We start from the raw sequence: 15,982 nt of genomic DNA on the forward strand, positions 1-15,982 counted from the left end.
TGGAAAATATGGAAGCATTTATTGCACTTGGAACATTTTAAATTAAAACAGCAACCCTTGTCTTTGCTATTAGGAGGCAGCAGCAGCTTCCTCATTTCTCCTTCTCCTTCTTTTAATTAAAGTGGCATCTGAAAAATAAAATCTCTAGCGGTTTCCGGAGATCAGTGCGAAGACCGTCGGCAAGTCCGGGCCGACACCGGGTGATGGCTTGGCTTCCTCACGCGGCAAATCTTTGGCATTGTGGGAGCATCTGGCTTTCCCAGCTTCAGTCTCTGTCCCACGTCATCCCCCACAGGACGCAGGCCAGGGGAGACAGGAGGTGAGCGCCCAGGGTCCTCTGTGCCGGCCCGTGGAGGAGAAAGAGCCAGACACGGGAGGTGATTGTGCTTTTTTGTGTTCTTCCTCTCAGCCACGCTGTGGCGTTTCAGAAGAGGCTGGCAGCCCGGAAACTGTCCAAGGCAACACTCCCTTCCCCACTGGAGGACAGAACAGACAGCTTGACAGAGGGGCCTGTGAACAGGCCAGCACCGGCCACTCCAGCGGCTTCAAGTATTCCCTTTGGCTGGGAGCAAAGGCCTGCTGCAGGCCCCAGTCGGGGCACACCGTGTTGGTAGGATCCGGGCCCCAGGGAACGGGGAGGAGAGGGAAGGCACTGAGTCTTGACACCCGCACCCTCTTTCGGCGAGGGGCAGAGGAGCCGGGTGCCGCTCTCTGTGGCAGCCCAGGGGACCTCGCATCAGTGGCTCTGTCCTTCGTTTTGCCCTGCTGGTGTTGGCGTGCTCCCCTCCCCAGTGCTCATGGCAGGTGATCCTGGCGCCTCTTTGCAGGGCAGCAGCGACAAAACACATACACAGAGGGGCAAAGCTGGGCCTGCTAGGCCTCCGAAGCCGCCTGTGGCTTCAGCTGAGCCTTCTCCATAGCTGTGCCGTAGGGGAGTGACCGCTTGAAAAAGCCCAGCTGTGAAGGAAACCAGAGGGACAAGGTCAGAACCTAGGCAGCACATGAACCACTGGCATCTGTTTTCTCTGAGGCAAATCCCATAGCAAGGAATGGGCCTTGAGTGAGAGCGCATCTATGCTCTTGCTCAAGACTGCTTCAACAGAGCAGGCTTGGACAGCAGACATTCCCAGCAGATCTTCTGACCCATGCTATTTGTTTCTTGCATTTATAGCCCACCTTTCCTCCAAGGAAACTAGGGCAGTGGATGGGGCCAATTCCATCCACCCTCTTGAGCCTGGCAACCCAAATCACTAGTCTGCTGCCTTTTGCAGATACTGCCTGGAAGCTTCTGCCAACTAAAAACATGAGCTCTCTAAAGGTTTTGCTGCAGGCACAGAAATGCAAAATGGGACTGAACAGGCCCACTTATGGGGTATATTCAAAACAAGCAAACAAATGTTCAAATGCATCAGGCAGAACAAACCATGAAAATTAAGCACACTAAGACTTGATTGTGCATATAGATCATTCACCACTCGCTGAGTTCTCACCTGAATGTCATGGAAAAGAATTGTCTTTGCGATGACATAGGGCAATTAGGAAGTTTTATCCTGTGTCAGCTCATTCACACATGCAAGTTAGACATGCACACCATCATTTATCAACAAGCTCTTTGTGAATCCATCTTTCAGTATCGCTTTGAATCTTGTTTTGCAGTATGTTTTCAAGATCTAGACCTAGCAGAGTTTTGTCCAAGGATATAGAAATAGAGAGTGAGGGGATGTTCACACAGCACTGCTGCTTTGGACAGCTGCCCTGGGACAGCTGCTGCATGTGAAGGCCATAACGGCACACTTGGCCGTGCGGATTATCTGTGTAGCATGGAGAGATTCCACTCCACCCAAAATTTGGGGGAGGTGACTGACAATGATCTGGGAACACTGGACTGATGGAATGAACAACAGTGAGACACTCTAGTTAGAACTACTGAATGGAGAGGCTTTTGTGTGGAGGATGTTTGACTAGCTGCTGTATTGTGGCAGAATGCCTATGTGCCCCAGTTGCTGGGAAACATGGGTGGGTGGGTGCTGATGTATCCCTGACCTCCCATGGACAACTGATCGGCTACCGTGTGAACAGAATGCTGGACTAGATGGTCTTACATTCCTATGATGCAGCTTCTATGGTTGAAGAAGATGCCTTTTGGGGAGTATAGTTAAAATGTAACATGGGAATGCTACAAACACAGGTTTGAAAAGAATTGGGATCAAAGAGCTACATTAGTCAGAGAGCTGCTGTTTGACTGCAACTCTCTGTTGAGCGTGGAGACAGCGGCAAATCTGGATTTACCTATGCAATGCGTGAAAAGACTAAAAAAAATCTGTGCTGGGACAGAGGGAGCTAGAAAATAATAGGTGGCACAAACAGAGCGAATCAGAGCCATCTGGACTGTGGCACTTCACTTCTTCCCAGCCCTGAACTTTCCCCTTCACTGGAAGGCTCCCTACTGAGCAGGCCTACCTTATATAGTACATAGATGAGCAATGCCAGGAGCAGCAGCCCAATCAGAATGGCTAGGATGATGATCCAGAGAGGAACCCCCTGGCTGGTCTCTGCCTTCGCCCAGTGCAGTGATGTTGACACCTGTTGGCAGAGAGGAAGCAAGAATAAGGCACGGCACAGGTCATGGGGCCACATCCAGCATGGCTATCGATTGCAAAAATGGCTCAGGAAAACTTCCTGTTCACTGTCGCATCCTGAAGCTGGTCAACCAGAGTTTGCTAGCTATGGAAGCTAAGCAGATCCGTCAGGTACAGGGGAGCGATTTTCCTCAATGCCAGATGCTGGAGGCAAACAAAAGGGACCAACAATCCCTGGCATGCCCTCATTCCGAGCTTCCCTGGCTACCTGGTTGGCCTCTGAGGGTCCACGATGGTAAGCAACCTGATCCAGAAGAGTCATGAAAGGACAGAAAGAGCCCTGCTGGGTTAAAACCACAGGCCTATAGGGTAGAATCCTGACTTCCCACAGCAGTCAACCAGGTACCACAGGGAAAGCAGCGTGCTGTTCAAGAGAGCAGGAGTGCTATTCCTCCACCCTTCCCCAGTGACTGGCTCTTAGCTGGAAGGTGCCTCTGATCTGAAAGATGGCACAGAGCCATCAGGGCAAGAAACTGTTCATAGCCTTGCCCTGCATGGATTTGTTCAATCCCCTTTTAAAGCTGCCCCCTTGGGTGGACACTGCGCCATTCTGGACACCCCCATCATGTCTCACTCACCTTTGTTCAAAGCTAAAGAAAGCCTCAAATGTTGTAACCTTTCCTTGTAGGGCTCTGGTCCCTTGAGGATAGCAGCTACACTTTCCAGGCACAATTTCACCTCTACCCTTGTTGATATCCTGTTCTGCATAATGTTCTGCTTTCTTGCTTTAGTTTGCTTTGATTTTTTTAAAGCAACATGCATGCATCTAAGTTGAGCTGTCCTTGTTCCTGGGAGAGAGCCATCTATCATCCATAGCTTGGAGGGAAGAGGATCTCAGTGACTTGCTATGCTTTGACACTGTTTATAGTGATCTTAACCATGCGTTTGGGTGTTACTTGTAAACTGCTGTGGATGTGTGTGCAATCTCATAGGAAAGACATTATTGCTGCTACTACTGATACTACTACCCATAAAAATAACAAAACAGGACCAACCTTGAGGCTAGCTGAGTGGTGCTCTTCTGGCTGGATTTTGTAGGGCAATTTCTGTACACTGTAGACAGCTTCACACTGGAGAGTGTGAGGGTTGTTTTCTTTCTGCAGGAGTGGAAAATGGAGCAAAGAAAGGTAAGGGATGGCTCTACACCACAAGAGGGCAACCACAAGCTGAAGGCCCAGTCTTGGCCTCCTGGCATCACCAGATACTCATCCCCTGCCCCCTGCTTTCTCCCAGACACTGATTGCTTGGAATAGGGTTAGGGTTAGGGTTAACTCTTGTCCAATTTTTTCTCCATCCTAAACTGCCAGAACAGTTACGTGCTGCAATGCAAGGCTCCTCTGCTGGCAGCAAGAGCTTCAATAAGCTAATAAGCTTCTTATAAAATGAGCGGATACTTCTGGAATTGTGGCTCCACCCCATTGCCTTTGGCCCTGCCTACTGGAGAAATGCCAAGAGAGCCTCTGAAATGGGGTTCTACCCTTGGGCTGGAGGATGTTCAGTGACTCTGCTCTGCACAGCAGGGTCATGAAGCAAGCTGATCCTAACGAGCCTTCGTGGGGAGCCCAGTATGCCTCTTTCCCAGGCGCTGAACCTGGCAGACAAGCAGGTGTGGGCATCCATCCTAAACTTACTGATGGGGGTGGGGATTGTTGTTTACCTGCAGGGTCCATTTTATTTATTACATTTATGAATACCTGCATAGGTCAGGTGTAGAGAACTGCACCTGTCCACCTTATTTTATGCTGTCTAGGCATCTCCTGTTCCTTCCCGTACCAGCTGCCGCTACTGTCAAATACACCGAGGCAGCAGCGCAGTTCACACAATCATCACAGCTCAGACAAGCAGAGAGGCCTGTTTAAGCCACAGCATGTGCCTGGTGCCATTTGCCTAAGTTCCCGCCTGGGTGTGGCTCATTGTGTTGCCCAAGGCCAGAGGCCTCATCGGTTGGAGGGGAACAATCCTCAGAGAACGCAGTTGCGTGCCACCCTGCTCTTGAGCAACGGCATGCAATGTCCTTGTTCCAGGTGGCTCCCTTCTGCAGGGGAACTGCAAAGAGGCACCACGGGGTGAGCAAAACAGGCAGCCCACCCGGTTACATGGGGGAGCGGCAATTCAAACGGTACTGCCTGGGAGAAGCGTACTTCCTGAAAGGAAGCTCTTGCTGCAGGCTTCAGAAAGGGGACAGGAAGTCCTGAGAATGGGGAACAGCTCTGCACTGCTCCATCACCAAGAGACAGCCATGGAGCTTCGATCTATCTGGCCTGTGTGAGAAGCCCATTCCTTAAATGATAGTTCCATCCGTAGATGCTTGAAAGCACACGTTCGAAGTACAGCCCTGAGGCAGACCCCATAAAAACAGCACCTGCCATGGCAAGACAGCAGAGTGCATGAGAGGCATGAATTCACCATACCTCCATCCCTCCCTCACCCAGCCCCCTGCACCTCTCTGCTGCCTTGCCACCTAAAGATGAGCTAATGGCTTTGCACTGAATCTGCTACAATCTTGCAAGCCACTCTCAGCAGTTTGGGGTAAGAATCGTTCACAAAAATAAAGGCATGTGGATCCATGAATCCAGGTCAGGGCATGGGGGAGCCGTTCAAGTGGAAGACAGCTCTGCAATGGTATCAGCTGGCAGAGCCGTCCAGTGGGAGCTATCAGAGCCAGTAGGTGCTTAGCAAGCCATAGTCTCCTCTTCTGTCTCGAACGTACAGCACTGATGTTTCCTAACACTGACATTAAATCTCCAAGTAACACATGGAGGACTGGTGTGGACATCAGGTTAAGCTCTGTACTTACCTGCTGGAAATTCTTGGACCAGATGCGGAAGTAGAGGCGCAAGCTGACACTTTCTTGACGTTGTAGCGCTCCCATGTGGCAGCGAAGTTGAAAACACTCATCCTCGTTACATTTCTGAAGTGCAAGGAAGAACAGCAATCAGAGAGAGAACCTGGAACTGAAGACAGCTTAATGAAGCCATCATTTATTGGGTCTCCTCCAAAAGCAAAATATGGGCAAAACCACTGTCTGAACCAGAATGTCCCAATGCCTAAGGATAAACCTACAAGCTGTGTTGATTCCACAAGCATGTATTTGAGGCTACTATTTGAAATCTGCAGTGGATTCAAATGAGTTCAGATTTCTATGAATCTAACTAGTGAATTTCACAGCAGAGCAGCCTTTTTCTGAGTTGTACCAACTTGTGCACTGGATTTTTATTTGGGGTGGCAGGAGAGTTTTGCACAAATGTGCATTTAGGCAGCTGCACACTACCAGTAATGTGCAACAGTGTAGATGTGCATTTGCAAAACAGAAGAAAATTTTAAAACTTTTCATCTATGAGTGGATGATGGAATTAAAGGTACTCTGACAATCTGCAAAAGAAAAATCTATAATAAGTGTGTGGACCCAAATTAAATCAGGACCAATGAGTATCAGGAGGAAAGAATTAAACCAGCATTTGCTTCCTGAAATCTTTCTTTTTCATACAGGGATTTTAAAAAGAACCCCCACCCCTGCCCCCCGCAGATAATAAGGCAAATAGGTTTCTTTTTGTAAACCTCCTCACTATCACAAGGTGGTAGGATTTGAAAGAGTGAATTGTTTAAAATTCTCCTTTAATTCTCCTCTGCCAGGAAATGGCATTCCTGGTCTAAATTGGGTCACATGCACTTACTCCAGAGTAAAAGAAAAAAGATGCACCAGAGTTATGCGCTGTACAATTAACATAACTTGCAGTTGCTTGGTGCTAAAATCAAGTCGATGGAAATCAGCAGCCTACATGTCTTATTCTGGAACTGGAACTATGGCTAGGAATGAAGACTGCAATTTGTTCTAAGAACAAATGGATCATAGAAACATAAAAACAGAGTGAGTCAGAAGGGGTCTTCCAGGCCATCTCGTCTGACCCCCGGCTCCAGCTCCGCTCATGACATGCCCACCATGTGAATGTCCATGTGCATGTCTTTGAACACCCTAGGTTTTGTAAGATCATATGTTGAGAGTGATCTTACAAAATGCCTCCACCAAGAACTATGTGAAATTATTATGGAAGCAACGTGCTGTGGAAATAAAAAGGGTCCCTGCAAGGTGTTGGTCTTACCAGACTGAAGCTGCTCCCACCAGAGCCGCTGTGCCATCCTCCATCTTGCTTTTGCATGTAGTATTGATTCTGCTGAGGAAAAGGGGTTGGAGGCTGCTCCAGCTGAATGTTCAGAAAGAGACACATATTGTTTCAGCAACTTCATGAATAACTTCTTAGTAGTCATTACCCTATTTGACCAGCCCCCCTACAGACACATACTTGCCTTATTGTCATTTGAGAACTACTACATTTTCTTCCAAAACATTTCCCTGTCATCTGATGAGTTTAGGATCTAAACTCAGCTGATTTAGGTGTAATTTAGTTAGGTGAGGCCCTGCTTTGAGACCCAGTTTTGTCTGAGGCTAAGCCCACAAACACATGGGGCAGGGCATTCTTGGTGTTGGCACCCACCTCATACAGCTCCCTCCCTAGGAAGGGAGCCTGGATGGAAAGTAAAGTGCTTCAAGCAATGCAGGGAAGGCAGAGGAAGGAGACAAAGCCAGGTGCAGCTTTTGTTATATGTGAATTGGCCAAACACACCAGCAAACAAGCATGGGTGCTTTGTCATATCTCATTTGGCCCTCTGGTCCAAGCCAATTTGATTTCAAAACCGAGCAATGTTTTACCCTATCAAGTGGGCCTTTTTTTTTTTTTTTTGCATTTGCACTCTGCAGAGTAATAGGATGCACTCTCTTCCTGCATGGTGCGGCCTCCCAGCCCCATATGGTAGTAATGCCCCCCTCCCCCGCTCCAGTTTCTGTTGTGTATCCTCACAAGGATCTCTCTGCCAAGAGAACACTCATGCATTTGGTGGAAGTGAATTTATGCCATAAAATGTCATGCCACAAAGTTTTCATGCTTAAAGGTGTCATTGGACACTGTTCTTTTGACCAAACCTAGTGGATCCTTTCTGTACCTGAATCCCATACCTCAGAGAACAGAAAACATTTATGCTCTATGGAAAAGGAATGCCCCTAAAAACAAAAACCCTGGATCAATTCTTCCATCAGAACTACTCCCATTAATGCAGATAAGCACCTAATCTTTGCCTGGAATGTGGAGAATGGAAGGTGAGGACAATTCCACAAACTACAATGTTGCCACTCAGGTTTAGCAGTCTCCTCCCTTGGTAATCAGTCTGTCACTTAAACATCTTTCCATCTCTTTGTTCTAAACTCAGTAAACTCTGCAAGAACATATGGAGAGCAATGCTCGCTCAGGGCCAGGGCCCTATCTAGGCCAGCATTCTGTTCCTACAGTGGTCCAGCAGGAAGCACACAGGACCAGAGTGCAGAAAGATTCTTCTAGCTGGATCCCCCAGAAGCTCACACACCTAGGCATTCTGCCTCCGATAGCAGCATAGAGCCGTTATGGCATACAGCAGTGAGCAGATTAGAGCCACCTGGCATGGAGCCAGAGCAAAGGGTGTGACATAGCATAAGAGCCATCAGGGCCTAGTGGCCACTGATAGCCTTCTCCTCCATGAATTTGTCTAACCCCTTTTACTGCTATCCAAATAGGTGGTGGTCACTGCTGTTTGCAGTAGCAAACTCTACAGTTTAATCATGAACTATGCGAGGAACTACTTCCTTTTGTCTATCCTGAATTTCCCACCAATGAGTTTCATGGGCTCATGATGGTTTCTAGTATTCTGAGGGAGGGAGAAAAACCATCTCCTTGTCTACTTCCTCTACAGCATGCATAACTTTATACACCTTTGTTATGTCCCACCCCCTTATTTACCTTTATCTGTAAACTAATAAAGGCACAATTGTTTGCTCAAGCTGCTTCAGCATCTTGGCTGGATCTTTCCCAGTTCTGCAATATCCTATGCAGGCACATTTGTTCCTTAGATTAAGATATTGGCAATTTTATTCTTGATTCTTTTTCTAATGATCTGTTTTTCTTTTTCTTGGAATTTGTGCTTTCACAGCAGCTGCACACTGGCGTGGATGCTTTGATAAGACCAAGGAGTGATCATGTGATGTCTTGGGGAGACTAACTGCTTCCTGAAACAAGTTGATGTTTTTTAAGCAAACAATGCAAGCGGGTTAAAAAAAGCCATAGGTTTGTGGGGAAAAGGAGGGCTACCAGAGAAGTATCTGGTGCTGAGCAGGGTGATTTGAGGAAGATTCAAAATGTTTTCTCCTACTTTGCAAGCACAGATTGGAGCAATGGAAAATGTTCTGCCCCCCCCCCCCCTTCTCTGCATTTTTATTCTCTGCTAATTATTTTTGAATAATTTTGCCACTAAATAATCTTGATTGCACTATGCCTATTTTCAGAAACTGAACTCACTCAGTTCTAAACTTCACTCTCTAGTCTCTTTCTTTGCCTTCAGTTTGCAACTTTTACCTGTAGGTGTGATGGATTGACGGAATGGCTGGAGGTACAGTTTGCTGGCACTATGTAGTGTGTAACATACATCACGTCTCGCCCTTGCATTTGGTATGGACAGCTGACATCCAAGATCCCTTCACTGATGGAACTCGGGCCGTCATTCACAAACTGCAGGACAAATGGAAAACATGAGCATAGATAGTTAGGAAGCTGCCGCATGCCAGTTCAGATTCTATTTAGCTTAGCTTTATCTGTTTCTGACATCTCCAAAATGATGCCTGCAAACACTTTCTTGATGCCCACCAGGCCCCCTCCTGGTTTTTACTGTATGTATGAGAGCCAATGTGGTCCAGTGGTTAGAGTTGGGCCAGGGACCCAAGAGATCTGGATTCTTTCCTCACCTGGCCACTTACACTTAGTCTAACCTACACCACAGGGTTGTTGCTATGATGATAAAACAGAATGATGCAAGCTGCCTTGTGTGCCACACAAGATGTAAAAAGGCGGAATATAAATGTAATGGAAGTTGCAATACAGCAAAACAAAGGGCTGTCCTCTAGCACCATCTTCAGGTTCAACGGAGCAGTTTTGTGTTCTGGAGCTCAAATCTGACCTCCGCCTTATAGTTAGGTTCTTGAGCAAATTACTTTTTGTTCAGATGCTCCAGTTTGCCTTTTGGAAAATGAGTATCTTGTGACTGGCCACACCAACATGGCAGCCACTTTCTGAATGGACAAGTCTCCATGGCATCCATATTGTGAGAGAATCTACAACATATTCTCAAAATTCTGAATTTTACCTGGCCGGGAGGTCCAGGCTCTCAGTCACAGCAGTCATCTCCTCATCCTTATAACTGGAGATGGTAGCAAATGAACCTGGGGCCTTCTGCATGCAAACATGTGCTCTACAAGTGCTCCCTTCAAACAAGTGGCAGCCATCCCCATATGGCAAAAGTGACACGCATCTGGGAGCACAACAACCAGAGCGTAGTGGACAGACACCATGAGCTGGTTCCCAGGAGATGATCATCCACCATGGGCAGCTGTATGTGCCCCCATCAAAAAGCCTTCACCACCCTGCCAAGGCCCATTTTTAAAGAAACCATGTCAAAACTTCTCTTCCATAGGAAAAAACAAACAAATTAACACTGGAAAGGGGATCTACTTTTGTCTCAGAGAACAGTGCAAATTAGGATTATCAGGCAGGACCAATAAGAAATCCCACCCCCACCCCTTTTCACTCACTCCTTTGGTTTGCCATTTGACAGAGCCCAAACTAAACCAATGGGACAAACAAAAGTCCCCTTTATACCCTGTTTGGGTCAATGTCCAAGGTTGGTACCTGCTGCACTTCAGCTATAAGCAAGCCCCTGACATTAGCCAACAGAGGATCTCAATTTCCTCAGTTGTGCAACTACAGTTAAATCAAGTTTTGCAAGAAAATTTGCCAAATTTAGGTGAGATAATTAAAAAAAATGTTTGCCAGCCACAAACAGCCCCTCCAAGGTGCCGCTCCAGTACTTCAGAGTGGGCGTCGGTGGCTGTTCAAATGGGTACTGTGAAGGCAGCTTTCACATCTCTGGGGAAAAAAGTGTAAAGTACTAAAGCTGTAGAGAGTCAAAAGTAGTGAGGAAGGATAGATGACCTGGGATACCACCTCAACAGTGTCCCCTGGGATACCACCTGGAGGACCAAGGGAAAAGGAGAAGCAGGAAGAGAGCAAACAATCCACAGTGTGTCTGCTCATCTGTCAGGCTCATGGAGGGCTATTTGCAGAACCACCAAAAATTGTGGTTTTTTGCTGGGGGGACTGCAGTGAGCCCTCCCAGGGACTGAGAACAGGAGGGTGAGACAAATTGGCAATGTTTCCAGCACTGGCCATTCCAGTGCTTCCAAGAAGCTGACATGCAGGTTTCCAAAGCCAACTGAATACTTATGTGCTTGAGTATTTCAGTAACCAGAGCTATGTTGTCTCTAACTTGAGGTTCCAGTTCACTATTCCCACATCCTCCATTAAATGTGTCTGAGAAAACCATTTCTCACACTTTTACAATACCATTTTGTATTCTGTGCTTGAATTTGTTCCAATTTCTCTCAAAGAGGAGTGGTTTATACATTTTGCAATAAAACAAAGAAATAAATAAGAAGAGCAGATGTTGATTATGCCACAATCTTGCAGGAATAAGAAAACATAAGCACAACATTGTATTAGGAACAAGATTCAGAATATCAGTGCTTTGCCTCAGTAAGCATGTTTCAGCCATTATGGCTATGAAGCAGTGCTCCCAAAAAGTAAGAGTGGCCCCGCACATATACAAACTCCAAGCACCACTGCAGCCTCTTTTTCCAGCCAGCAACACCCACCTGAAAGACATGGCATACACCAGGGCCCACATCTTGTTCTCGTTGCACTGATCGACCTGGGACCCAGCCAGACCCTGGGAGGGTTACCGCATCTGGCATGGATGCTCTGTGGCAGACAGACAAAGTAGTTTAGATAAGGAAAAGCTGTGGAAGCTCAAAGGAATTTTCTTTTGATCAGTGAAGCAAGTCAAAATTCTCCTTTGGCAAGCTCCAAGATAAAAACATACACTAGAGGCACTAGAAACTGTTCTGGTACAACTGTGGCTTTTATTTCACTCTTTTCTCTTTGGTAATTCACCCTGAGTGCCTTTTCCTTGTAGAAAAGCAGGGTACAAATCCAATAAATAAATACATTCCAAAACAAAGATCCTTTCCTTGCTCACTTTTCCTCAAGTGGCAAGCTCAGTTTTGCACCTATACTTGACTTTACCCAACCTTCCCATAAAATGTCCAACGTGTTTAATAACATCTATGATGGAAAAAAGCCAAACCAAATAAATTTTCATAAGGGGGGGGAGGGGAGAGAACAGTAAGTGATTGCTACTGAAGTACCAAAGGACAGGAAGATACAAATGAAAACTTTTACTGGCCTGTGGAGGCACAAGAATGTGTACACTTTCAGGATTCAGAGTCCTTCATCAGACAAGGCTCCACACAACAGTATCCGAATAGCTACACCTAAAACATCGCTTAAGAGAGTTTCTTCTAAAGCTACTATCCTGTCTAACCCTAACCCCAGGTGTGTTAACACTCTGGTTGAGAAACAGAAGCTATTTCTTGGGAAACTACCAGATCTTTATATGCTGTTACTAATTCATGATTCATGAGACTGTGAGGAAAGGATGCTTTTCTCAGTGGTTGGATCTGCGGTTTCAACTTTTCAACTGGGGTTGGATGTGCACATTATAACAGAATGAGCACATTTCTTACTCCAAAGAGCTTGCCTGCTAAGCAAGAGGGTATGCTGATCAACCAAACTGACTGCTTTTCCTAAACATTTACATATTTAAGTCTGATAATACAGGAACCTACGGTTGTGCAGTGAGTCATCAAAGTCACCAAGGGAGCATTGCTGATTCATTGCGGGCCCACAGCCAACCAGCTATCTGGACAGCATGTACTTGCCCTTTGCAAGTCTGAAGGTATTCCTGAGTGAGTGTTGGTAAGTGTGTGCATCTGCATTTGTTCCCGGAAGTCACATTGATCTATGGCAAGTATGCCTTATTCACTCCAGTGAGTCTAGTATTATGTTTCAGCTCCTCAGTCTCAGAAATTATTTGTGGTGCTAAAAAGCTAGCCTTCAAATACGAGAAGGCACAACTGAGGTGGTCCCTGAGCATGTGCAGAGTGATTTTCTCCAGCAGAAAAGCCACTACAGTCTGCCACCACATACTGCCTCCCTTCTTCAGCCTGGCTCCCTGCAGATGTTTTGGGTACTGAAGGGTACAGATCTGAAGGGTACTGGGTGGGGGAAAGCTGCCTTAGCCCCCTACGCAGATACAAACTGGGCTTGCCTGTCTTGCCTGCATCAGAGGTAGCATTTCAACAGGGCGAGTGTGACGCACCCTGCCACACTTAAATACAATCTCCCTCATTCTTTCTTTGGAGGGTTCAAGAGGACACACAGTGTCCTAAGAGCAAGAAGCCCATTGAAATATTCTGTCAGATGCAAGGTTGGTCCAGACGCTTTTCCTAAGTGGCAACGCATGATGCCATTCCATCACTGTGCAAAGCATTAGCACTGCCTGGAATTAGATATTTGTCTGTTTTACAGAGAAGAATGTTTTCTAAGACCTCCCTGCCCCCCACTGCTCTGCACTTGTCCCCACGTGAGAGGTTTTGGATGGAAACAGCATTCCTTGCATGATAAATACCAGCTTCCACCATAGGAGGCTACATCTGTAGGAAATATTTACCCCAGGAAATTGAAATAGGCAGTTCTAGATGGAATCCAGGGGTGCCAGATGTAAAGGCAGGAGCAAGGCCATAAGAGAGCCTTCTCCAACCTGGTGGCTTCTGGAAGATCTGGATTTCAAATCCCATCAACCACAGGCAGCATAGCCAATGTTCAAGAATGCTAGGAGTTGTAATCCAAAACATCTGGCATTCACACTAGCAGTAAAGGCTGCCTTAGGAGTCCCAAGCTATCACCATAGATGGTGCTGAGTGACCACAGGGGTGCCAACTGGTAATTAGCCTTTTGTTCCCCACCACTATGAAATATATCCTGTTTCCCTTTTGATTTGTCAGCCTCTCTTGGGGGATAAAAGGAAATTGCAATCAACTCTCTCAAACATCTGAATGTAGTTTTAGATACATTCTTCTCTGACACAGACCTTGAAGACCTACTTCCTGGAGTTGTTCACACATGCATGCACCTTGTGCTGTGATTGCAGCACCAAATATTAATATCTGGGAATCACAGATCAAGCACAAGAGAAAGAACTTCCATGCTGCCTCAGACACAATACTTTCCAATAGAGCTAGTTCACAAATTCAACTGGGCCAAAATTACTTGTGAACAATCAAAATGCACATCAATGTCATGCCAACTTCATTCATAGATAACCCCTAACATGCCTTAGCAGCAAAATCAACATGTAACAGTCATGCATGTAGTAAAAGGAAAGGGATCAAAAAACAAACTTTTCAGGGTGTCAACTGGAGTTCCCTTCTGAAAACCAAAGCAAAGTAAGGGCTTGATATGAGTGAGGATGAAGGTATGAGAGGACCTCTGGGCTTGGCAAGATTACCATTCCCTCAGTACTGAATGACTATAATTTTCTATCACCCTTTACAGTGCAGAGAATTACATACACAGCTTGCAGGCAAGTTGAGTCCCTAAACTTTTCTTATGACAATGAAAACTGAAGCACCCTTTCCTCCAGGCATGGCACTCACCCATGGGTTGAGAAACGAACGGCAGCCTCAACACGCAGGGGGTAGGACACCAGCTCACTGTGGGAATTATTTGCGTTCTTGCTGTGGAGAAACAGACACAGTTATGCATAACCAGTAGTGCAGCGGTATATTGGGATATGCGTTTGTGAATCCCACAGCTGATGCCCAAGCAGTGCCAAGAATAGCTGTGTTGATCAACTTGGGTGTTCTACTGTGTGCATTACACGTCACTCATGGGTCTTTTGCAAAGTTAATGTTCTTTCGTTTTTCATTCAAGACCAAGCCTCCCCAAAATATTTTGCACTATATGGTTGCCTCACAACAACATATTGTTCCTGCAAAAAGCCTTTCCAGCCCCATCTGCTGTGAGGATTGCAGTTAAATTCAGAGGGAACAGGAAGATGGAGGGGATGGCATAGGACCCATCAAAACTGGCAGTCTTTCAACCCTGCAAGCCCTGCTTCACTACGGGGCTCTCCAGGCATGCAAAGCTGAAAAAAAGGACTGGGGAGGGGGTGCGGGGGGGACATCAAGGTCAGTTTGACTTGTGATCCTACTCTTGCTGTTTTATGTTAATTTTTGTTGTTTGTGTGTGTTTAACTGCTGATAACCTCCCAGAGAGCTTTGGCTATTGGGTGGGATACAGATGAAACAAACAAATGAGCAGATCCATTCAGAATATGGGCAAGCCCCATGCCCCTCCACTTCTGCTTGCCCTCCAGAGCACCACTTCAGGTGTTCAGAGCATGAGGCATGGTGGGATGCCTTCTCAAGGCTCCTGGGAATCATCAACTCATCCGCATCAAAATCTGTTTCAATTTTGCACTGCCTCAATGAATCAGAAATGCTAATACTTTAATCTGGGGGAACCTCAGAAGAACAATGAAGAGCAGATGAATTTCCTGGAGAAATAGCCTGCTGACCCATCTCCCATCTGCATCGCCTATTACTGGTTGGGTGCAATGAGGGGTGGAAAGAAGGATCAAGCAAATGGAAAAGGCTGTATCAGGTGATTCTCTCACACTTTTTACCTGTGGATCTGAAAGTCAAACTGGATGGATTTCTTAGCATCCATGAGGTGAGGCACAGTAAAGCGTAGACCACCCACAAGCTAGAAGACACACACAAAAGAGGGGTGTTAGTAGTATCTGTGACCTTTGCCCGCTTTCACCTCTCTTCTCTGTTGGGGAAGAAAAGGGCAGTGCAAGGATGCGCTCAAAGCAGGGACCACCTTAGAGCAGCAGGCTCCCCACTACAGCAGCTGGGCATTGTCTGCAGACGCCAGAGCCCCCTTCAGAGCCAGCTCCAGGTTTTAGATGGCCCTTGGGCAAGACACTGTCCCTGACCTCCCTCCTTCACTGACTCTACTACCCCTGTCACCACTTCCTGTTACTGCTCCTGCTCCTCACTGGCTGGACCCCAGCCCTGCCTTCTTCTCTCTGGGCTGCTCCCAAACAATGACTGCACAGAAGGCAAAGTAGCCTTGAGAAGGAAAAGTGCACCTCCTTGATCAATTGCGGTTATTATGCACTATTCATTCCCAGGTTGGTGCATGCAGTCTACTGACTGCCTACCTGCCCCATCCAGGACACCACAAATCTCCTCTGCATAATTTCCTATCGTGGTTTTGACCCCTTCTAAACAACTTGTTAGGGAG

At 46.7% G+C, this 15,982-nt stretch overlaps 1 protein-coding gene across 3 annotated transcripts in view; it reads right to left on the reverse strand.

Moving 5' to 3' along the window:
• The window catches only part of LOC123029770 (integrin alpha-5-like), a 44,199-nt gene continuing 28,217 nt past the window's right edge, over positions 1–15,982 (reverse strand). For 2 of the 3 annotated variants that reach the window (XM_044443074.1, XM_044443076.1), the window contains 8 exons: positions 15,357–15,436; positions 14,326–14,406; positions 11,425–11,530; positions 9,077–9,229; positions 6,740–6,841; positions 5,437–5,550; positions 3,635–3,736; positions 1,696–2,583 (listed from right to left, as the gene is read on the reverse strand). In XM_044443074.1, coding sequence (XP_044299009.1) covers positions 2,374–2,583; positions 3,635–3,736; positions 5,437–5,550; positions 6,740–6,841; positions 9,077–9,229; positions 11,425–11,530; positions 14,326–14,406; positions 15,357–15,436 — 948 coding nt within the window. In that variant the 3' untranslated portion in view covers positions 1,696–2,373. Of the gene's footprint in view, positions 958–1,695; positions 2,584–3,634; positions 3,737–5,436; positions 5,551–6,739; positions 6,842–9,076; positions 9,230–11,424; positions 11,531–14,325; positions 14,407–15,356; positions 15,437–15,982 lie in introns of those variants that run through there. The other variant, XM_044443077.1, reaches the window with a different exon arrangement.

The sequence above is a fragment of the Varanus komodoensis genome, unplaced genomic scaffold, assembly GCF_004798865.1.
Source record: "Varanus komodoensis strain SLA01 unplaced genomic scaffold, ASM479886v1 scaffold41, whole genome shotgun sequence".
In the NCBI taxonomy this organism is placed as follows: domain Eukaryota; kingdom Metazoa; phylum Chordata; class Lepidosauria; order Squamata; family Varanidae; genus Varanus; species Varanus komodoensis.